Source organism: Heliconius melpomene, chromosome 16 (assembly GCF_056956725.1).
Source record: "Heliconius melpomene rosina isolate 202511_hmr_F chromosome 16, ASM5695672v1, whole genome shotgun sequence".
Taxonomy (NCBI): domain Eukaryota; kingdom Metazoa; phylum Arthropoda; class Insecta; order Lepidoptera; family Nymphalidae; genus Heliconius; species Heliconius melpomene.
This window is the reverse complement of record NC_140404.1, coordinates 308,120-332,875: the sequence shown is the minus strand read 5'-3', so window position 1 is coordinate 332,875 and position 24,756 is coordinate 308,120. Positions and strand designations below refer to the sequence as shown.

The 24,756-nt window shown below is 32.3% G+C and overlaps 3 protein-coding genes and 1 non-coding gene across 7 annotated transcripts in view; 3 read left to right on the top strand and 1 right to left on the bottom strand.

Moving 5' to 3' along the window:
- The first annotated feature begins 90 nt into the window (after positions 1-90).
- On the top strand, positions 91-6,621 carry LOC146530606 (uncharacterized). Its single transcript, XM_085199000.1, has 4 exons — positions 91-325; positions 4,544-4,711; positions 5,342-5,501; positions 5,643-6,621. Exons 1-4 carry the CDS (start codon positions 227-229, stop codon positions 5,771-5,773), a joined length of 558 nt encoding a protein of 185 aa, XP_085055126.1. The 5' UTR covers positions 91-226; the 3' UTR covers positions 5,774-6,621.
- TRNAR-CCU (transfer RNA arginine (anticodon CCU)) lies at positions 6,134-6,206 on the top strand. Its single transcript has one exon. It is a non-coding gene; the product is annotated as a tRNA-Arg (tRNA).
- A 588-nt stretch (positions 6,622-7,209) lies between the features above and the next one.
- Positions 7,210-17,420, top strand: LOC146530605 (uncharacterized). Of its 2 annotated transcripts, none has more exons than XM_085198999.1 (5): positions 7,210-7,472; positions 12,320-12,425; positions 13,069-13,254; positions 14,001-14,151; positions 14,459-17,420. In XM_085198999.1, exons 2-5 carry the CDS (start codon positions 12,345-12,347, stop codon positions 14,551-14,553), a joined length of 513 nt encoding a protein of 170 aa, XP_085055125.1. In that variant the 5' UTR covers positions 7,210-7,472; positions 12,320-12,344; the 3' UTR covers positions 14,554-17,420. The 2 variants fall into 2 exon arrangements, with proteins under 2 accessions (XP_085055125.1, XP_085055124.1); XM_085198998.1 differs by lacking the exon at positions 7,210-7,472 and adding an exon at positions 10,946-11,137.
- A 1,145-nt stretch (positions 17,421-18,565) lies between these two features.
- LOC146530604 (visual system homeobox 2-like) overlaps positions 18,566-24,756 on the bottom strand; it is an 83,781-nt gene continuing 77,590 nt past the window's right edge. For 2 of the 3 annotated variants that reach the window (XM_085198994.1, XM_085198997.1), the window contains 3 exons: positions 21,752-21,879; positions 20,913-21,107; positions 18,566-20,348 (listed from right to left, as the gene is read on the bottom strand). In XM_085198994.1, the coding sequence (XP_085055120.1) occupies positions 20,235-20,348; positions 20,913-21,107; positions 21,752-21,879 (437 nt within the window). In that variant the 3' untranslated portion in view covers positions 18,566-20,234. The remainder of the gene's footprint in view (positions 20,349-20,912; positions 21,108-21,751; positions 21,880-24,756) is intronic. The other variant, XM_085198996.1, reaches the window with a different exon arrangement.

Sequence of the window (24,756 nt, the reverse complement as noted above, 5' to 3'; positions counted from 1 at the left end):
TTCACATTCACACGTCACATCAAGCATCAAGGCCAAGTATAAAATATCGTTATCAGTAGATTAGTCAGATCAAAACTCACTGTTTGATAACAGAAACACTCGCAAAGCTAACGCAGCTACAAACACCTCTATGAACTGAAACAGTGATAAAGGAAATTTCAATAGAACTGGACGTCGTTGGAAATATTGTTTGTTTTATCTTAATTTTAGTTTAGCTGTTAAATTTATGTTATTTTTTTTAAATATGGGTGTGCCTATGGTGAAAAGTTGTTGTTGCTGCGCGTCTCTCCACACTGGGACCTTGGTCATAGGTTATTTATATACGGTAAGTGTTTTTTTTTTATCTATGACATACGATTTTATAGTTTTGTTTGTTTCATTGAGAGAGTTTTTGTGTTAATATAACAAATTGTTGTTATTTATTAAAAAAATACTTTGGTTTTGACTTGGTTCTCCTGGAACTGCCCCCCTGCTTCGTGCGAAATACACAACAATTGTGCTTATTCAGGCATTTGACAAGCGTACCATGATGACATGAACTATTCAGATCTTTTGTAAGTTAGATGCTTTTACTCCTGAAAATGAAAGATCAGAGAGTTCCTCAATATAAGATTTCATCGATGATATGTTTTAATTTAATATTACCGAAACACAACGCCGCACATTAACATAACATTTAAAAAGTAAGTAAGTAAATTAATATTTAGTAGCTATTTTACTATTAATAAATGTTGTCTTATGTCATCTCTCTTCCGTACCGCGTGCGAGGACTGTGACGTCACAACCTTGAAAGCAATGTTTGTTTATATGACGAGTGACGACCCGACGAATGATGCTCGACTATTATAAGATTATATTACTTTTACTAGTATTATAGAGACTAAGGCCCGTGCTTATAACCCGCTCTCAAGATCGATCTTAGTATTGAGAGCGATTTATAAATACGGGCCTGAGAAACGGTCATAAATAATAATCTTTTGATATTTTAATATTTTCTGAATTCGGAATGTAAGCGCGACTGTTGTGGATTCGATTTGCTGACGATGGAATTAGCTGCCACTAAACATACAATGTTTTGAGTAATGTGGGTGTGCTCTCTGAATGGAGTTTCTTAACACTAGATTCCTCCACTTATATCCTGCCGGGTTTGAACTCCACTCGAGAAAATTAATTATTATTTATTAATATTTTAATTTCTTCGATCGGGCACTAAAGCCCGGCGCCCGGCCCCCCTTATTTCACCGCTCTAGGAAGTGGGAATCAAACTCATAGTTGGGCGAACTATACCTACAGTATTTGAGATCACTTCATCACATTGTTAGATCGTCTCACATTGCCTCTACTAAGAAATGCTGTTGATATGTTACTAAGAAACAGCTACAATATAACATTGGATAAGAATTATGCTCAATCAAAAAATATTTAATCGTGTAAGTGAATGCCTTACTTATACCTAGTTGCATATTTATTTAATATTTTGAAAGTGTTATTCCACAGTTAGGAAAGAAAAATACTTATTAAGAAAACGTATAAAAAAGAAACATATAAATATTTTGTTCGAGTATTTATAATTTAACAACTTATTGTCGAAAAATAATTTAAAAAAACTTTACATGAGTAGTTGGGATTCGTTGGTTCTGGCGCACGCGCCAGAACCAACGAATGCGCTAGAACCACGGGAGTGTGCCAGACCCCGCGCGTCGACTTGGCGATGCGTCGAAACTAAAAAAAAAAAAAAAAAAAAAAAAGGTTTAGCCCCCCATTTGAATCGATTGCGCCGGGTCCCAGAGCCGTAGCTCTAACCGTTCCAAAGATAGCTTTTCGATTAATTAAATGCCACTAGACGCGTCTCTTATCAGTCACCCTCATCAAGCTCGGGCCCGGCCTTATCGCTCGCTTCCCCGAATTGCTAACAACGAACCTACGTCACAGTGCAGTGTTGCTGTCTCTTTCTTGCATTACTTATCACCCAACGACACCACAGTGCCCGTCTCTTTGTCGCTATGTTGCCTAACAATTTGTTTATTAAAAACTTCTCATTTAATATGTAATTTCTATCATTTTAATTTAATAAAAATTGTATTTTTTACTATATAATGTTTCAAATAATGGTGCGCCGATGTAACAATATTTTGTTTATTAAAACTTCTCATTTAATATATATATTTTTATGAAATCTAACAATAAGAAATCGAAATGAGAGTATAAAAATGTAAAGAAATGTTCAACCTAACCTAACCTAAATCGCTTTCTACAAATGATTTTCTTATTACAATCTTTGTGAATTTATTTAGTCTAAATACTTCCATTGTATTTTTTACTATATAATGTTTCAAATAATGGTGCGCCGATGTAACAATATTTTGTTTATTAAAACTTCTCATTTAATATATATATTTTTATGAAATCTAACAAAAAGAAATCGAAATGAGAGAATAAAAATGTAAAGAAATGTTCAACCTAACCTAACCTAAGAATGAAAATCTTTTGTTTATTAAAAACTTCTCATTTAATATATATATTTTTATGAAATCTAACAAAAAGAAATCGAAATGAGAGAATAAAAATGTAAAGAAATGTTCAACCTAACCTAACCTAAGAATGAAAATCTTTTGTTTATTAAAAACTTCTCATTTAATATATATATTTTTATGAAATCTAACAAAAAGAAATCGAAATGAGAGAATAAAAATGTAAAGAAATGTTCAACCTAACCTAACCTAAGAATGAAAATCTTTTGCTTATTAAAAACTTCTCATTTAATATATATATTTTTATGAAATCTAACAAAAAGAAATCGAAATGAGAGAATAAAAATGTAAAGAAATGTTCAACCTAACCTAACCTAAGAATGAAAATCTTTTGTTTATTAAAAACTTCTCATTTAATATATATATTTTTATGAAATCTAACAAAAAGAAATCGAAATGAGAGAATAAAAATGTAAAGACATGTTCAACCTAACCTAACCTAAGAATGAAAATCTTTTGTTTATTAAAAACTTCTCATTTAATATATATATTTTTATGAAATCTAACAAAAAGAAATCGAAATGAGAGAATAAAAATGTAATAAATGAGAAGTTTTTAATAAACAAAAGATTTTCATTCTTAGGTTAGGTTAGGTTGAACATTTCTTTACATTTTTATTCTCTCATTTCGATTTCTTTTTGTTAGATTTCATAAAAATATATATATTAAATGAGAAGTTTTTAATAAACAAAAGATTTTCATTTCGATTTCTTTTTGTTAGATTTCATAAAAATATATATATTAAATGAGAAGTTTTAATAAACAAAATATTGTTACATCGGCGCACCATTATTTGAAACATTATATAGTAAAAAATACAATGGAAGTATTTAGACTAAATAAATTCACAAAGATTGTAATAAGAAAATCATTTGTAGAAAGCGATTTAGGTTAGGTTAGGTTGAACATTTCTTTACATTTTTATACTCTCATTTCGATTTCTTATTGTTAGATTTCATAAAAATATATATATTAAATGAGAAGTTTTAATAAACAAAATATTGTTACATCGGCGCACCATTATTTGAAACATTATATAGTAAAAAATACAATGGAAGTATTCAGACTAAATAAATTCACAAAGATTGTAATAAGAAAATCATTTGTAGAAAGCGATTTAGGTTAGGTTAGGTTGAACATTTCTTTACATTTTTATACTCTCATTTCGATTTCTTATTGTTAGATTTCATAAAAATATATATATTAAATGAGAAGTTTTAATAAACAAAATATTGTTACATCGGCGCACCATTATTTGAAACATTATATAGTAAAAAATACAATTTTTATTAAATTAAAATGATAGAAATTACATATTAAATGAGAAGTTTTTAATAAACAAATTGTTAGGCAACATAGCGACAAAGAGACGGGCACTGTGGTGTCGTTGGGTGATAAGTAATGCAAGAAAGAGACAGCAACACTGCACTGTGACGTAGGTTCGTTGTTAGCAATTCGGGGAAGCGAGCGATAAGGCCGGGCCCGAGCTTGATGAGGGTGACTGATAAGAGACGCGTCTAGTGGCATTTAATTAATCGAAAAGCTATCTTTGGAACGGTTAGAGCTACGGCTCTGGGACCCGGCGCAATCGATTCAAATGGGGGGCTAAACCTTTTTTTTTTTTTTTTTTTAGTTTCGACGCATCGCCAAGTCGACGCGCGGGGTCTGGCACACTCCCGTGGTTCTAGCGCATTCGTTGGTTCTGGCGCGTGCGCCAGAACCAACGAATCCCAACTACTTACATGACTCCTATCTCGAAAATTGAAAAAATCGGACCAAGAAATAAATAGCCCTAAAAGGAGATACAAATATTTGGAGATGACGTACTCTACTCTATCACCAGCTGTAATATATTCTACGGCTCTGTCAGTCGACCTACTTTAAAGAAGTCCAACAATTTCGTTGGGGAGCGTAGACAGGAGATCTCATAACTCCCCCACATATTAGCAAACAAAGTTGCGGCTATCAGTACTATAAATATATTAATATACCTAATATAAAACTATTTCCAGTTTTGGTCGCTACTCGAGTTAGCGGGCTACACTCTGCTGGTGTCGCTGACGCCGCTGGGCGCCGACGGCGCAGTGTCCGCTCACAGGTACATCCTGTACGTAGCTGCAGCTGTCGTCAGTGGAATTACTTTGTTATTCTCTATTCTACTTATTGTTGCTGCTTATAAGGTTGGTACTCTTTTTTTGTGTTTTTTCTTAATTTATATTTGTAGAGGCCGTCGATTTTGTTCATGGCTATTATTGTCAGAAATGGACTTAATCATGGGTCCACACGGAAAACACCAGCTTTCAAATAAAAATAGAATTATCAAAATCGGTTCACCCAGTAAAAAGTTCTGAGGCAACGGTTAAAAAGTACCACGAAATATGAATTAATATAATGAAAAAAAAAACCTTCCTTCCGAGCATGTGGTTTCAAAGGTGCTTTTGTGACCTTAATAAAATAAGGAATATTTTGATTTTGATTTAAAATGTAATATTTTTACCTTTTTAGAAAACACATTTAATTGAATGTAACGGGATTTCAACTTTAAGATTATTAAAAATATCGTGGCCAGTCGTGGCGCAGGGACACAAATGTGACTGTAAACACGACTGGTTGTCGGTTCGATCCCCACTCGAGGAAATTAAATATTTATTTATATTTTCATTTGTTCGCTCTCGTGTGAAGGCAAAATGCGGCGTTGAGTTCCGGCATTCAACACGCAATACCTCCACAATTCAGCTGAAAGCTCACTTCTTAACACCAGTATCCCTCTGCCTACCTTGCTGTGTAAAATATTTCACCATTCATTTCAGAAACTACCCCTGCTAACGCTACCATGGACGATAGTAACGGGCATGTTGACCGCCGTCTTCTTCGTACTGTGTCTGACTGGCATTAGCCTCATCCTGCAGGACACGGGAGACACGTTGGTGGTAGAAATTGTAGTGGTCGTCGTGCATCTTACCAGAGCTTGTAAGTGAAGTAACCTGTAGGCTGTAATGGGTGAAATGGCGAAATGTGTAATAAGTTAACTGTTGACTATGGTGGTCAATTACAATGGTCTCATGTTAAAATATATTTTATTTAGTAACAACAATATTTTTTAATTTACAGGCATATCAGTATACTGTATAGTCGTAGTCCACAGTCGACATAAACAAATAATGTACGAAGACGACGAGAGGAGGTTCCACAACTCCGCCAAGCTCTACCAACCAGTGTGGATGCAAGATCACGCTGTATGACTGAAAAGTTAGCAGAAATCTTTATGTTTAATAGTTTCCAACTTTCCAGTTTCCAACTAGAGACATTGTAACCATCGCGTCGTAGTGAATTAGAACATATTCTCCACGTACAGACACCTATCCGTTAAGATTTATTATAAGTATCATTTCCTCAAGTAGCAATCGCACCCACAACCTATCTCGGAGCTCGTGTGTGTCTTTGGGGCATTTTTATACTTACTCAAAATAATATAGCTTAAGGTTTTCATTTTAGACATATGTTTTTGAATTTGAATGTAATTTAAATTTACACGAAGATTTTTATAAAATTATGATATAGAAAGAACATACCTACTACAAAAATGTTCACCAGTTGCGTAAGCCCCTGTGGCCTAATGGATAAGGCATCGGCCTCCTAAGCCGGGGATTGTGGGTTCGAGTCCCACCAGGGGTATTTTTTTACTTATGAAGCCCGTGTTTAGTTTTGTTTTTTTATTATTATATATAACTTTTCTTTAATTATTATTTAAACATGTTTTCAATATTTAAATTACTATAACATTAGTATTAAAATGGTTTTTTATATGTGGTATACCGTGTATTTATATTTTATATAGTTCTTAATTTATTTACACAAATTGGATTTTTTTGGTTATTTGTAAAGAGTATCTGTGATAAAATATAAAGTATTTTAATTTTTAAGAAAATATAATTCTGTGATGTAATTATTACACTTTTGTACGTAAATAAGGTTATAGATATTAATATAAAAACGGAGGTAAAATATTTTTTATCGTTTAATTCAAATTTCAATACATAGTATAAATTTTGCTACATAAATTTTGTAAACAGAAACAAAAAAACTGTAAAAATTAAAATTAATCATTATTTAGATATTATAAGAACTTATGTTTTGTTATTTGTTGTTAATTTTATACCAATGAAGTGAAACTAATGATAATATATTGTTGTAAATAAATATTTTTTAATAATAAAATGTGTATTATTACATTACCTACTAGCTTTATTCTTGTCCCATTGTATAATAATTGATAAAATTAGTGTTTTGTAATAAAGTATTTTGAAATGATTTATATACATAGTTTTCAAATATTAACTATGTATAATAGATTTGAATATTTCTTAACTTTTTTACAGTAGCTTTTGGCGCTCCGTTTTCTCAGACTATGTAACTCTCATGAAGCGTGAAGCTAATTTACTATCGAAGCGCAATATTACAGATATGTTTTCTGTTTCAACATTACCTTGTGTATTTTATGATATATTTTAATAATACACAATTCGAAAATGAAATTACAGCAGAATTAAGCAATAAAAATTAAAGCAGACAATTTATTATGGGAAAAATATTCTGCATAAAATGAAACGTTATATCCCGTCTGTCAAGCGATCTATTCTATTGCTATCTCTGTCTTTTTGTATAGACAATATCTTTTATACTGTTCTTTTATTCATTAAAATTTCAAATTTCATTTGAGTGAAAACTTCTAAATCAACATTCTTTTTGTTCCATAGAAAATATTAGGTTTTCTCTCAGATAGCGGCTTTGATTCAATTACTAAACTATATTTATCATCTCTTAGATAAGACTTCAGTGCGTAGTTTAAATTTATATAAATTTTATATCGTGCGTATTGTAAGTGTTATAAAAAGAAGTAAATAAATCAAAAAGAAGTAATTAGAGAGTACACCAGTAAAGGTACATATTTTGCAATAATTATTAATGAATATACTTGCTTATATTTCCTAAGTTAATCTAATAGGATATAAATTTTTTTGTAAACGTCGCATATTGTTTTACTTGTTTCGTCTGTAGAATTTTTAATTAAAGTAAATATTTGTTCATGTAACTTAATTAAGTATATAAAACAAAAAACAAAAAAAATATTTTATGCATGTAGTAGATTTGGTTATATTATAAATATTTTCATAGCACCGCGTTTTCCTGGAATATTAATGTTAGGACATTAAATAGCTTAAGAATATCATTTCGTTATCATAAATAAACTAGTTTATCTTATATAAATGATGAGAAAACCAATTACAAATGATAACTCTAGGAGGATCTAGATGATTTTGTATTCTATAGTAACGTGGCCCGTATTACTTGAATGTGTTAAGAAAGAAAAAAAAATATGTATCTATATTTAGTTTATACTAGCTTCTTCCTGGAATTTCGTAACTATTGTCAAATGGGATTATCTACTTGTGTATGACTTATGAAGGTGACAATTAGAGTGCTGGAGGTAACTTCAACCTCAGGTACAGTAAATAACATTACAACAATTACCTTTCTTGATAGATGGTCTATCCAATACAAACATATATTTTTTAATTGAAATAACACAAATAAGATTAGCGCATACAATCAAACAAACTTTTTGACTTTATAATATAAGTATACATTGGCTATGTAAAAAAGAATTGTATGAACTATTTATACCATCATATGTACAACATGCCAGTGTGGTCATTTGGTTGAATGCATTGGCAAATTCTTTTTGTATTGATTGTCCTTTTATTGAGCAAGGCCACAGGCATCACATTTATCATACGACACATGACAAATTCTATATTGAAATCATCAGTCAAACCCACAGCTCATTCAAATTCAAATACAATTAAAAATATTCATCAAAGTACTCAAAGCACTGTTGAATGTTCTTATCACCAGCTCGCAGAAGGCAGTATTCAGGAGAACGGCTGGTAACAAATTTAACAGTTGCTCTATATTTACTTTTTTTCAGCTTTACTCTAACTATAATGCTGTATTTGATGTTTGTGGGTGAAATTGTAAGAAGCTAGTATGTTATATATGCTTTTAATATTTTATTAATATTTCTATTACTTTCTTTACATCTAGTTTAGTAGAGAAATATATTGAAAGATTACTCCATGTCTGCAGCACTGACCGAAGAAAACAATTTTCATTGAAAGCATAATTTAAATTCATAAACTGACAATTAAAATATAAGCTTTTCTATATGGGCACAGAACTGATAAATATGAAACATCATGTAGGTATAGCCCTACTGTGCCATGATGGGCTGTTGAAAGAAATAAACCAATATAAAAAATATTTTAGACCAACTAAGAACTACAAATGGAAGTGTATGTCTATTTATAAATAATGACAAGGTTTTCTTTTTTAGTCTTCAATCTCAATGTAGTGTGAATATGTTGATCCAGTTTTTATTGTTATTTCTGTAGTTTGTAGAATTGTGATTTTTGTACAGGAATAGCCATCTCTCTTATTTTAGTGTTGTAGGCAGGCAGGGGTTAGTGTTAAGACACTGTTCGCTACTTCGCGTCTAATTTAATACATATCTAAAGGAGAAATAATTTAGATACCAGAATTCCTTTAAAAAGGGGTTGAAATATTTTTGCTCTTAATAATTTTTGATTTTGTAAAGAGACTCAGGCCAGTCGTGGCGCAGGAGCACACGCGTGCGTCTGTATACACGACCAGTTTCGCAAAAGAAAAGCACGGCTGTGGGTTCCCCCCAGAGTTCGGAGGAAAGAGGGGAACGGAAGTGTCTTAAATGGAAACGGAGTGTCTTGGTTCCCAGGTTCGATCTTGATCGCGAAGATTAACCTATTTACATTTTTTTTATTCAATTCAAATGCCCCAAAAACATATTAAAATATTATATTATAGGAGACATTTTCACTATTTGTACAGCCGTCCGTATAATATAAATCATTACGAGACCTTGAAAGGTCATTGCTCAGTGTATGCCAGGTTTAAGGTTCATTTATTCTGTAGAGATGTTTTACCTTCTTGCATTATGTCGCATAGCAGTATAGACAGTGAGAATTTACCATCAAAGTTCTCCGTGTTGAGTGGCGGAACTTAACACCACGATTTGTCTTAGAAAATGGAAATGAGATACTGCATATGTTTAAGGAACTATTTTCGTTTTTTAAGAAGTAGTATTACGTTTTTTAACGAGAGTAGAGAATATATTTCTTATGTCAGGATTATAAACTTATCTCTTATGATAAGGAAATAACGTAAAGATTAACCATGGGGAAAAACCTCATAATCTTATAAAAGTACATAAGCGTAATATTTTATAAGTCTCCCAACGCGCAGTAAGACCAGAATTTATAAACCGCTCTCAACTCTGAGGAATTGATTTTGATGGTAAGATCGATCTTGAGCTGCCATTTTAGTTCATATATAATGATTATTAATATTTATTTACGTTCATATTTCCATTTCGTCGTTCTGGTGTCGAGGCAAAGCGCTGCGTTGAGTTCTTCCACTCAACTCGCAATGCCTCCAGAATTCGGCAGAAAGTGGAGAACGGAGTATCTTAACACTACGTTCCTTCTGCATGATGTGTGCGGGATACAGCGTGAGGCTAAAAAAAAATAAATATAATTATTAATCTATGAATGTAATTACTCATCAAAGCATCTCAAGATCGATCTTAGAATTGACAGCGGTTGTCAAATATGGATCTTAATCGCCTTAATGCGTCGTTGAGTTTATGAAAATATAGAAAACTAGCGGACGCGCGCAGCTTCGCTAGCTTATTTTGGGGGTGAATTCTAATAAACCATAAAACATGTGTTCAATAAAATATTTTTAAGAGTCTAAATTTCTAATTTTATAAAAATCGGTGGCGATTTAACGATTTTTCCGTACAAACTTTCAACCCCTTACTTGCACCCTTAGGGGGTGAATTCTAGAAAACCATGAAACACATGTTCAATTAAATAATTTTAAGAGTCTGAATTTCAAATTTTATAAAAATTGGAGCCGATTTAAAAAAAATTCTATACAAACTTTCAACCCCTTATATGCAGGGGGAAAATTCTAGAAAACGATGAAACACGTGTTCAATTAAATACTTTTAAAAATCGAAATTTAAAATTTTATGAAAATCGGTACCGATTAAAATTTTTTTCGATACAAACTTTCAACCCCTATTTCACCCCTTTAGGGTTAAAAATTTTCGAAATCCCTTCTTAGTGGATGTCCAGATTACGAAAGTAAACATCTGTCCAAGTTCCAGGTTTCTACGCACAGTGGTTACGGCTGTGCGTGCGTCTTACCTCAGTCAGTGAGGACAAGTCCTTTTATATATATAGATTATGTTACTTAATGTCATCTACCAACTTTGTAAACTATGAAGTACGCATAAATAATGAAAATATTCGTTGAAAATACGAATATTAATTCGAATTAAATCTTAAATAATGTTTATTGCGTATAAGTTTTCAATTTGTACCGTATTTACCTTAAAAACCAGTACGTCCACTATTATAGGTTGCTGTTTTAATAGTTAGGTAGTTCCATTTGTTATTATTAATTGTGTGCACGATGCAGACGGACGTTCGCAACTTTTGTATTGAGTGAGTTGATTTTCCTACTATATACTGTGTGCCTGTTAGTCACCAAATGTATTTTAACACGCTTTTATCAGATCGAGCTGAATAAAATCTAAGAATCCGAATTATGGTTTCTACTTATATGTAGATTAGATGACAATAGAATACTGTGGTACCATCGAGCTGGTCTGATGATGGAATTTGAAGGTAGCCGATGGAATCTTCGACTGCTTACTAATAAACATATCGAGTTTGTGCTCGTTTCATACGTCTAATTGTGTTCTGTTGAAAAAAAACGCGTTTGTCATTTTTAAACTATTAATTTATTTAATTCATAACTTTCAGCTTTACTGTACGGGATCTCGCATAAAGCAGGGGGTAGGCAGAGAGAACATGGTGTTTTTTTTTTAAATATTTATTTCAACTAAACACTACAGACACGTGGTCCGTACTTTTTTTTAAGAGCATAGTGTTTAGTATATAGTGTTAGCTTTTCCCCTAATTTTATATGCGAGTGGGAACGCACCCCAAAACCGTCGCTTTTACAACAGTGCTATTGCGCAATAACAGTCTTTGATTGTTTCCATTGTGTATTAAACTTAATGAAAAAAAGAGATAATTCCTCTACGTTATACGTAATATTTTTTAGCTTCTACAGCTTTACATGAAAGTAAAATGAAAATATTAAATATTTAATTTGTTCGAGTGGGAATCGAACTCACAACTTGTCGCGTTTACAGTCACGCTTGAGCCCCAGCGCCGACTGGCCTCAAATAATAAGTAAATACTTAATTGATATTTAATCGCTTTAATGATAAGGCCGCCGATGCACACTTGTCTGTTTGTAAATTAATATCCCGTATTGTATGTTTTTTCATATATGCGCAATAAAGTATTATTGTTATTGTAATTTATTTTAATATGTGTTCGTAGACTTTTTTTGCTTCACCTGTATTCTGCAAGTAGCAGGGTAGGCAGAGGGAATCTGGATGCCTAGGGTTAAGATACTTCTGTTTGTGTTGCTTCTGTTCCCTAGTTTCAGCTCCATTTGTCTTTTGTTAAAGGAGGGAGGGAAAATGAAAATATTAAATATTTCATTTCATCGAGTAGCAATCGAACCTACAACCTGTCGCGCGTACAATCGCACGCTGGTATCTCTGCGCCACGATTGTCCTGGAATTAAAAATATTATTTATTTATTTCCAGGGAAAAAAGGCCGAAACACACGAAGATGGGCATTCCGCACATAACGTCCTTCTGCTGGTGTTTAGGGCTGGAGTCGGGCACTAAACTCATCGCGTACTTGCATTTGGTAAGATATTTTAAAATATTTTCTCTTCATTCTCCGTATTGCTTGAATCCACGTCTACAGCGTTCAAAAAAGCTGTACCTACTAACCTCTTTAAAGATATTGGTGGCTAAATTGCCGGGACAGCTATTGTCTTATTAAAATTGTACACTGAATATTATCAATGTAGGTACATATGTTATGTATGTTTGTTCCACTTTCACGAAAGTAAACTACGAAAATAAACTACTGATAGAATTTAGATGGTGATGAACTGTCTAATGATATCTAAATACATAATTGTTTTTTTGGAACTTCACACTGTATCTCGTACATCTATGGGAACTTAATGTCTTCACTTCCCGCCGAATTCTGGAGGCATTGCGTGTTGAGTGTCGTAACTTAACGCCTCGTTACCACAGAGAAGATATGAAAATATTAAAAAATTTATTCCCCGAGTGGGAAGCGAATCCTCAATCATAACGTTCACTCTTCGACCCTTGTGCCTCTGCATCATGACGGCCTTGTATTGTATCGACGGTCTCTCAAAATTAAATAGGCTAAAATTAATATATATTGCTAAAATTAATATTAATATGTATAGATTAAATTAATAAGGCCGGCTAGTCGATAATACTATACTATAAAACATGTTACCAATTTCCAGCTGGTGTCCCTGTCTCTAATGGTACTCTCATCTCTCTTCGCGGAGTCTCTCCGTCCCAGCGTGGGCACGGTGGAGGACGCGGAGGACCACCTGTACTCGACGTGGTACAAAATATCCACCTCGGTGGCCGTGTTCACAGTTGTGCACGTTTTGCTTGCTGTTACATTGATTTATGCTGTGCATAAGGTCAGAGTATATTCATTATAATAAAAAACATTTATTTAGATTTTAAGTGGTTCTTTCAGTTTTAGTTGTGTTTCAAATATGGTAGGGTGCGCAGATATAATAAGTGCTAAGATACTACGTTCTTCAATTCTCTAATTTCGAGACGGCTACTTAGAGGAAAATAAGAAATATGAGCATAAGTGAGTAAATTTTTTCATTGCGTTCTTCAGTGGGAGAATAATGAACCCACACGTACTGTGTAATGTGAGCCTTCATAAAACACTCGGTCATATGCCAGCTAGTGCTAGTGATAGTAATGTTGTTTGCTGTAAGAATATATTGTACAGTCATCAAATACAGACATTTGTACAAACTACTTGGATATCAGACGACAAGTGCCAAGTCCAAATATTTTCTTACATTGATAGGAACAAGTGAATTAAAACTACCTTCTGAGTTGATCAAAAATGTACTTAGTTAAATATTTTTTTTATTTTTACGCTCTCTCTCTCTCGCATAAGTATTTCGCATACAGCAGACTAGGCAAAAGGAACCTAATGTTAAGAATGCCTTATTTAATATTTCCTCGCTCTGGTAACGAAACAAAGCGCGGAGTTGAGTTGCGCCACTCTACGAGCAATGCCTCAATAATTCGGCAGTAAGTGGTGGAAAACTCTGCCTACCCTGCTATATGTGGGATATAGCGTGAAGCTAAAAAAGTTAATATAAGGTTATGATTATTAAAATGCTTACTTCATATATTTCAGAGGAGTGTCACAGCTCTCCGCGTGTGGGTGTGGGTAATGATAGTGTTGTATTTCGCGTCACTGGCCTACGTAGTGTTTTCTATGACGTTTGGGTTCACTACTACCGGATCTCATATATTTTTGGCGTTTTTGGAAGGGATATTGTTTTTTGGTAAGTTTTTCAAGCATAATTAGTCTTTAGTCATAGTTTCAAGAATCTTAGATTAGAATCCAAGTTTTTTGATGATAACAAATAATTCTGGTAACTTTTTGTATGAAACTTTGCCATATACACATTATTTAAGAGAATGTTTTTTAGAACAAATTAAGGTAGGTAGAAGGAAACTGGGCATCTAGTGTTCAGTTCTATTTAAACACTTCCGTTTACTACTTTCTGCCGAATTCTGGAGGCCAATTCAAATTATACGCCACCACCGGTCTCTGTATCTGTATTTAATGTTTGTAATATATATTTTCAGGTATTCTCGCCTATTGTATTCTATGCGTAAATAGCTACTATCTAATGCTAAAAAGCGCAGAAGACATGGAAACACCTTACAAAACTGACTATTAGACTTACGTTTGTATTAATGTCTAAAAATACCATGTTTTTTTGTAAAAATCAAGTCTGAAATAATAAAAATTTTGAAAATAATGATAGAACATTCTGTATAAGAAGAATAATAAGATGATATTTACATTAAGAAATAAAAACGACGGTACATTTTGACAATTAAGACAAAAAACTTGGTAATTATAAAAAAACGTGCTTTTATTATAATAGGCTTCTAGTGTGTGCTTAAATATATAATTATAAAAACTCAAATATGTAATTATAAGTAAAATGTGCCATTTTCTATATTAGAGACTTAATTATTTTATTTTTAATATGGTAAATATTTTACTTTAACATGATTAAAGAAGACAGGTTAAACATATTATGTTTATTTAATGATTTTTACTTTTTGTATATTTTTCTTTATAATGATATTTATATGATTTAATAAAATAAATTATTAAAAAGAAACAGATTACTTATAAAAAAAACATATATCATATTTTAATGTTTTTTTTTATAATGAGTAAAACAAACACAAGAAAGTTAAAACATGTTATGATTATAATGTCATGTCATCAATGTCAGTAATTTGTAAAAAATTATACTAAAAGGCTTTCGGTGTCAAATATTTAATGCAACTTTGTATACTATGAAATAATGGCCAAATAGTAAAATTTACTGTATTGTATTTAGATTGTAAGTATAAGTGTTTTTTAAATATTATGTTATAAATTGTAATGTATATATTGTTTTGTTTTATACAAAAATAATTGATATTAATCTAAGTCTCGATATTTTTTGTCGTAATAATGATAGAAAAATCGCTCTCAAGTCTTGCCATTGATTCATAGATATATAATTTATGAATGAAAACGGCATCTCAATATCACAGACTTGAGAGCGATTTATAAATACAGACCTCACTTTGAGAAAATTTTACTAAGAATGCTATTACTTGTTTATTATAAACTATTATAATTAAAACAAAGTTAGTACCTGCATTATTTGTTTCCTATAGTACAAACAAATAGTACAGATAAAGAATTATAAATATATTGTTATATAATAAAATAAAAATAAATATATACTTACAGTAAATAAAATAATGACGCAAAAGACCGTGCAAAGTGGAGTAGGTTGAGTAGGAGGGCAGACCCTGGCAATAGCCGGGATTAATGCCAGGAGGAAGAGTAAATAAAATAATGATAATTATGACAATGATAATAATGATCTGCCTTATATACTATATTGCCTTCAATTCCAACTGCCTTAAATAGTAACAGTAAGATTTATTTTGAATTTACTGTACAAATGAAGAAATCGTGTCATAATAATGTGCAAAATTACTGTTATATAAATGTATAATGCCATAATATAAGATGGCGGCGGTGATTTACTAAAAAGAGAATGGTTATTGACATTTACTTTATGTTTTTTATTTCTTAAAAGTTTTCAAACTTAATTAAGTTAAAGCGAAGTAATAATTACTAATAAAAATGACGGCTAATTAACAAATGGGAAGCTTCTGTCATTGAAAAAATGCTTAAGACGAATTAAATGTTTTATTTTTAAAAATTCTTATGATATTGATGCTTATGATTCTTAACATAATATGTATTTTTATCAAAATATTGTTACCATTGCTCAAAAATACTACAGCACAAATGAGGTACAGCCAAATAATAGATTATATATAAATGCTATGTTTGATCGTCGTCATTCGTCTATGATACAGTAAATACGACAAGTCATGGCCTAATGAAAATGGAACGATGAAACGCATACTTATGTATTGAAAATTATATAAGTAAAGCATATATAAGTTTTGTAAATGTTCATTCCTTATACAAATCTCAAATCTGTTTATATTTTTTATAATACACATTAGAATAATTGAAGGCTTTAGTTTAATATAATATTTTTTTGTTTAATTTATTTCTATTTTTATTATAAATATTGTAGAATAATTAAAAATTCATTCAAGTTTGATAATACATTTTATAACAGTTAAAAATGTAACAGATACGCAATCTAATCCATCCTTCCATATAAATAAAAAATATTTGTATTTTCATAATATTAATATACAAATCTTGATAAAATATGGATTAAAGAAGTCTAAGCCTGATTAAAAACTTTTAATAAATATAAGCCTTATGTTAAAAGTGTTCACAAAGTTAATAACTGTTAAATATTATAAAATCTTTAATGAAATGAATATATTGCTTTTTGCTTAAAAACATGATCTTTTAATAAAATATTTTTATAAGCTTCAACTGTACTTACATAGCTATACGTTATGTAATAAAATATTTTTTTAAATAGTTGTTCATTATGATAAAAGTAAATATATGTATATTAACGCCATCAAATTAGTATTGTAAGATTAGTAAAATAAAATAAACAGCATGGCAAGTGGAGAAGACCTAGTGTCAAGACATTCCGTTCTCCACTTTTCGTTCAATATACTTAAAGATTGTGTGTTCAGTGGCGGTGATACCCATTCCCTGAGTGGGAATTGATCCTAGAACTATTACGATTACAAGGAGTATTTATTACAGATTTATTGTTTACAAGTATTGTTATATTTATAATTAAGAGCTTTTATAACTTATGGTGCAAATAATTTCATACAAAGCCTCATTGTTTCCTATAATTATACATAAAAAGTATACAAACTATATTGCTCATTTGGTCCAACAATGACCTAATTGCACTCTTCTTCAAAGTTAATTATGGCATTGTATGCGTAAACATACACTACAAAAGGTGTAAATATGTCATTGTTGCACCAAACGAGCGCCATATTGATGTTATAAAATATAGCTTATATAATGTGTATTGTGAATTGTTCTCGTGCTATTTACATGTTGATGTTGAAATTGTGTTTTATTTAATATTTATTCAATCATTTTAATGTACCTCTGATGACTAACAATAATATTGAATACATTGAATAATAATAATAATAATTTAGCCCTTTATTCACAACCACATATTTACTTAGTTTACACTTTAGTTTTGATGTTAGTCTTATATTAATGTTAGTATGAAAGATTTCATGTTCCTAATGCTTGTGTTAGTACTTTTAGTTATCTAATTGTTGGATGTGAACCCCTGTTTGGGTGAAGGTCTCCTCCATCCTCTTCCATTCCTCTCTATTTTTTGCCGCAGATGTCCAATTTAATCCCGCAATGTCTATAATGTCATCAGCCCACCGCCTTGTTGGCCTGCCTACCTTTCTCCTTCCTATAGGACCTTTCCAGCTTGTAGCTTGTATGGTCCAAGGTTTGTTAGAGTAGCGTGATATGTGACCTGCCCATTGCCACTTAAACTTTAGGGCTTGAGATAACGCGTCCGTTAGCTTAGTATACATTGAATAGAATTCTAAATATTTATACAGAATCCTATTGAATAAATTTTGTTATAACACGATAGGTTAAGCGTATTGTACTCAAGTGTAGTTTATATAAAGTAGTACAGTCGCACGCTTCTGCTTCTAAACCTCTACTGGCCTAGAAATAAAAAATATAAAATAAAAAGTTATTGTACGTAAACATTCTTTGAAAAAATTACGTAATCATTTATATTCATTCTACTTACTGCGTGTATTTTGTTCTAAAGTCTGAATTTAGATCCTGTTCTACTCAATTTTTTAGACGATGTTTAATTAATTTATATTCGAATTTATACCGCCTTTCTAGAGTTATAAATATTGTACAAGCGCGGTGTTGAGTTCCGCCACTCCCAGGTTCACTCTGCCTACTTTGTTTTATGCGGGATACGGCGTGAAGCTTTAAGATCAAGATTATCCGCCGATCCAGCATTGCGGGCGCTATGGCGTACAGCCCTAATTGTCTTATGAAGTCGCACTTTTTTTGTCTTCATAGAGAGTTTATTAACGGGAAATAGAATGTTTTAATACTGTTTCCTCTGTTTACTCTACATATGCGGGATGGGCATGATGCTAAAAACAATTAGAAAACCAAAATCCATATAATCTAGGGGTTATAATAAAAACACTAAATAAATTTTACATAGTTTATTCATCGAAATAATTGCGTTTAACGATGAAGTCACGTCCATTTCGTTTTCAATAAATATATTACAATTCTATTTATTATTATTAATTAAAATCGATTACGCTATATTATATTGGTCTTAAATATACTATTCAACAGTTTTTTTACGCGAATTTACAAAATTATTGGTAAATATTGGTGGATTCTTTTATGTACTTAGGTGACAAATATCTTCGTTATAGTGTTTTGTATATAACGAATTCGTTTTAAAGTACCTAATGACAAGTGATTTTTATTAAGAATTATTATGTTTGAAAGTGGTCATGGCTTTTGCCCTTAAGTATTTAGGAGAGAATTTATAAGTTTAGATGGATGTGTCATGTATGCTTTATAACCTGTACACTATACCTACTATAGAAGCATAGTACAATATGTTGTGATTGTTGATTTAATAATTTTATGTTAAGTTACAAAGTTACACAACTAAATTACAGATGATAAAAAATATTTTAAACTTAACGTCCATTGCTGTCATACAATATATTTATAATAAATGTACTTACCATTTTTTTACAATTTCATTAACAAAAAATCACTCGTCAGTAGTCTAAATATGAACATTAAACAGTACTTTGTACTTCAAAATGTTAGAACAACAGAAAAGTTAACGTGACTCCAATACATAGAAAAATTGAAACAGATTTTTTTAGCATTTTTATTTATATCACGAAATCCTCTAACATTTTGTTCGTGAACATCTTCGGAATGTCAATAATTAATTATAATTAGTTATTCTCATATATGTACATTACGCTAAGGCAAGAAACGCGGCGATAGTTGCTCAAATTTCGTTGATTCATTCGATTATGTCATTTAAGTACGAACCTACTTAGGAATCTATATTTCACATACAGTCAATGATTTGCAAATTATTTTACAGTTACAGGCGTTAAATGAAAAATAAATTGCATTTTATACGGAGCCGTAGCTTACAAATATAAATGGAATAAAGTAATTTCTTTTTATTAATAATTTTTGAGAGTCATACAGACTTGTATAATTTATGAAAGGAGCTCTCCATTTAATTTTTTTATACAGCAATGCATATTTGTAACATACTTTTAATTTTTCGCTTTAAACACATTTAATAAATATATGTATATTTCGCTTTTTATTGGTTGACAGAGAAATGCTTTGATAAAGTTAAATAAAAAAATTAGCTATCAAATATGGAAAACAACTAAAATGTACAGATAAATAATAACAAAAAGAAACGCCTGTTGTCATTACTATTTCTTATATTAATAGGCAAAGACTTACAATAAGTAGGTTTAATATTTAAAATACAATTAATTATGCGTGAATTTTGTTTCGCATTCAACATGAAACTATAAGACACGGTTATTATTAGGCCTTCACCTCTATATGGTACAACGCTAACACAACGCTATTACGGATAAATACTTAACTAAGGGGTATTGCACGGAAAACTGGGAAACAAATTCTAATTCTACAATTTACATAATTACACTTAAGTACGAAATGTCCCGCGACAGATCAACACTTGCACTTGCAACTTGCCGACATCTGCATACATTTTGCACGGATTCTGCACTTGTTTTCCAGATAGAAATCTAGTATTTTAGAGTTAGTCTAGGTCTAGGGTGTGGTAGGTCAGTACAGACGGGCGGTGTCGAGGGGTGGGGGTTCGGTGCCCACGTCGATGTCTGTGGGACCGTCGTCCTCGGTGACGCTCGGTGCACCGCTTGCCCGTTGAAGACCACGCACCTGGAAAAATAGAGATTACCTTTAAAATAAGATCAAAATTTTTTAGGCCGCAGTGGTGCAAGAGCACAAGGGTGTGACTGTAACGCAACGTTTGTGAGTTCGATACTCTCTCGGTTTAAATTATTATTTAGTAATATTTTCATTTCTTCGCTCTGACACCAACACAAGAGTTCATCAGAATGTGAGGCACGGAGTGACTTAACACCACTAAGTTCCCTCTAAATACCCTGTGGTAGGTATATGCAGGACACCGCGTGACGCTCGTATTTAAAATATGTTTTTTTATGTAGTGTTTCGTAACCTGACCCAATGTATAATACATTTTCACAGATAACCTTTAATAGGTTTTCATCAAAAAATTACAAAACTCTTTAGTTGGTTAAATGATATGTTTAATAAAAAGCTAAATAAAGATAAAGCAAATTAAATGTCAAACAAAACAGCGCGTGAGGACAGGAAATACATAAAAACATCAAAATAGGTAGGTATGTAACAAATACATACTATATAGATAATGTAAGAAATTTATCGGTACCACTGAACATAATAAATAATATATCTTACCTGAAGGAGAAGATTATTCGACAGCAACCTGGCCTGGTGCTCCTGGGCTTTAGCTCGCAAGCAGGCGATGCTGTTGTTCCTGAAAGCCTCAGGGTCCTCGTACATCTCGCGGGTGTCGGGCGACGCACGCCCCTTCGCTGATGAGGACGCCGTCGTGCTGCTGCCCGGGGAGCTTTGCGCCTGAAGTTGGGAGAACTGTGTCAAGAGTGGCGAGGTTTAGTTACGTGATTTGGTTTTTAAGTGTTGTGGGAGAGGTGTGGCTGCTATTTATTGCTTAATTTAACAGATAAGTTATAAATTTGAAAATATTAATTATGTAGCTTGAGCTGTAGGCAGATTGAATTTAGTGTGAAGATACTTTGTTCCCACTTTGCGTCCAACTTTCAAGAGATCCTAGGTTGAGTTGCATTATTGCCAAACTTTGTCCTAACAGAGCGCGGAAATAAAAACCGAGTGGGAATCAAACCCACTAACGACGCTGTGCCACTACGCCATGAGTGCCTTGATATTAACAGTCTTGTTAATTAGCCAAATAGGACATATGTAGTGTTTTGTCACTATACTCTCTCTTTACTTAAATATCCATCAGTTATTTTAAATAATAAACTATTTCATTCCCATATCTATCAATGCCATAGTAATGCATATTAAAGTGCATTCCAACGAGACGTATGTGATATATCATTGTCCGTAGATTAATATTCACGACGCGGAATGTATGCGGCGAGTGGCGACGCGCTCGTCTTTAAGTTATGGCTAATAGGTACACTGGGATCCTCGTAGCAGGATCTACATATATGCGGGATTTTTTTTTTAAGTAAAATCCTATCATCCTTTACCTGGTTATCATGACCATCATGCCGCGGCGAAGCGGAAGGCGGGCCCTCGCCTTCCGCCTCCGAGCCCTCGCGCTCCGACCCCGACTCCTTGAGGTGCTGCGCCGCCTCCAACGACTTGCGGTGCATGCCTAGAACAAGTATAACGGATTGTAAGTAAAAATTAAAATTAAGCCATCTTCACACTGTATCCCGCACACGGCAGGTTAGGCAAGAAACCTAGTTCTAAGACATTTATTGTAAGTAAGGTTTTCCTCGAACTCTATTCTGCTACTCTGCCTGCTCTGGTAAAAATATATCAACAGAATTGAAAATCTTCTTTTTTTGAAGTTGGTTAAAATTTAACTTATGTACCATATAGGTACATTTCCATAAATAATCATCTCATATACCTATGTAACGGTAAATAAGATATTATATTGAATGTATAAACTTTAGATGTAATGTACAAACTAAAACTAGTAAATCGATTATTAAATTTCGACTTGAAATATATATAATCATATATACTTCATATATGTAAAGCATAAAGAATTATCTCGATAGAAGCAAAAATAAACTTAGGAACTTTAGCATACAATAGATAAACATGCTCAAATATTATCAAAATGATAGCTTCTTTTTTTGAGGTCGGGTAAAAATGAAAACAAAGTGAGTACAAAAGTACCTACAGTGTGAATAGAAACCATTATCCATTGTATCGGTAATGAGAATAGGGAGACAATGCGGACTGACAGTAAATTAGACACCTCGTTTGATGCTTCTGGTGAAAATGTTAAAAAATAAATATTATAGGTAATGTTATCACTGGTAGGTAACAGGTTGGGTGACCGAATTGAATATGTATGTAACAATTGTTCAGTCGGAATCAGGCCCACTCGGCCGCGACGTCGCCGAAAGAGAGAAATTAGGTGTACATAATCTAAGACATTTTGTTTGAAATTACGTTTAGAAGCGACAACAGTTAACACTGCTGGATGTTAAAATTACTTTAATTAAAAAACAACAAATATTATTTCATTTATTATTAAAGCTCATTTAGTTTCCTAAATAACATATTTTCCCTCCAGAAATGCTTTAACACCCAAACTTCAAAAACTATTGAGCGGATTTTAATAAAACTTGGACTTTTCCTAAAGTCAGAATAAATTACATATAAATCAACAAAGATCATCATTATCTCGATATTACTTTGAGTTTCCAAGAAACTTGTGGACAAAGAACATCTACAAAACCTAACATACGTACGCGCTAGAACGTGTCACTGTAAATTACATTTCTTCGCCATACAAGGAAAAGCAAGGCGTTGAGTTTCGCCACTCAACACGCAATGCCTCCAGAACTAGGCGAAAAGTGGGCAACTAAAGTGTATTAATGGGAATAGATTATAACACCAGGTGCGAAAAACAGTGTGAAGCTAAAAAATCACCTATTTTAGCTATGCAAAAAGTACTTCGCATCTTTAATACCAAAGCTAGGATTTTACGGGATTTTTACAACTCTCTCGCGTTGCTCGCTGAATGCCTAATAAGGTTTTTACTGCAGCGATAGACGGCGCCGCCTTGCATGAGATGACTTATCACTTTTGTTTATTCATTTATTGCTCTACATACCGGACTCGTAAATGAACATCTTTCAATTTTTACTTCTAGGATCAGTTTTAAATTGGTTTTTACTACTAAAAGTCTAAACTATTTATTATTTTAGTGTATAGAACAATCCAGCAGATGCAATTAGTATACCAGACACGTCATGCGCATATCATATGTTAAATACTGAGAAGATATGCCCTGCTATGCGGGGAAAAGCGTGAAGCTGCACAAAAATAATATAACAATCGATCCAACGTATCTATCGATCAGTTTACTATAGAACCTTACACACCAGGTCCTAGTAAACTATACCTACACGACACGGTCATCAAGTGTAATCGCCAGAGGTAGCATTAGAGAACTTTCACAATTACTTCGGCTATAAATCCACTTGATTTAGCGGCCAGTAGTTAGTTCACAGGAACGGAATAACTTACCTAATTTTACTTAAATTTTTGTATAAAGATAAAATGTAAGAATGCAAGATGTTTCAAACAAGATTGATATATGTTACTCTTATTGTTTTTAAATAAAGTAGAAGGACCGTAGTGTAAAGACACTCCGTCTCCTATTTTTCAATCAATTTTTCTCAACACGAGTAACGGAATTTTACGCCGCGCCTTGTCTTGTTACCTCAGAAAGAGAGAGACTGTTTTGATTTTTTTAAAATCTTTTGAATTCAACTTACACCTATCGAGATTACAGATAGATGTTGAGCTGTTGTGCCACCATAGCTTTTGATTCTAATGTATCTAAACGCCTAGACTAGGCTTCTACGATATCGTTCAAAAGATGCGACATTATCTTCTGTAAATGGTTTTCTTTGCTGAAAACACGACGTATTATAATCAAAACTAAATAATTGTTTTCACATAATTAAAATAGCAAAAATAAAAAACGAAACTAATGAAAAATATATATCTATTAATAACATCTTCCTCTAAATAAGGACGCGACGACGTGTAGCTCCACCTCTACCGGTAGAGAGAGTAGAGCAGAGTGTCGTTAAATTGTCACCTATAATTACTATGAATCACTTAAATTCATTTAAGATGTGCTACAATATTTTTTCACACCTACAACTAACAGAGAGGTGAAATAATTAATAAGTGCTTGTGGCTCTGAAGTCGAACTCGAGATTGTGAATTATTTTTTTAATGATTGTATGCAAATTATAGAACATTGCAGATTTGTGGAAAGAGTCGGGTAGTTATGTATTGGGATGCATTTATATGCTTTTTCTAAATACGGTAGTATATAATTTATATTTTTGATTTTTTTGATGTAGAAGTTTTTAGGTTTTGGTTCACTCTGTACTAATTTTATAATGCTGAAGAAATTGTTTGGTTGAACGCGTTAATCTCAGAAACTACTTCAATATTCTGTTTATGTACAAAGGCTTACTGAATGTTTGTA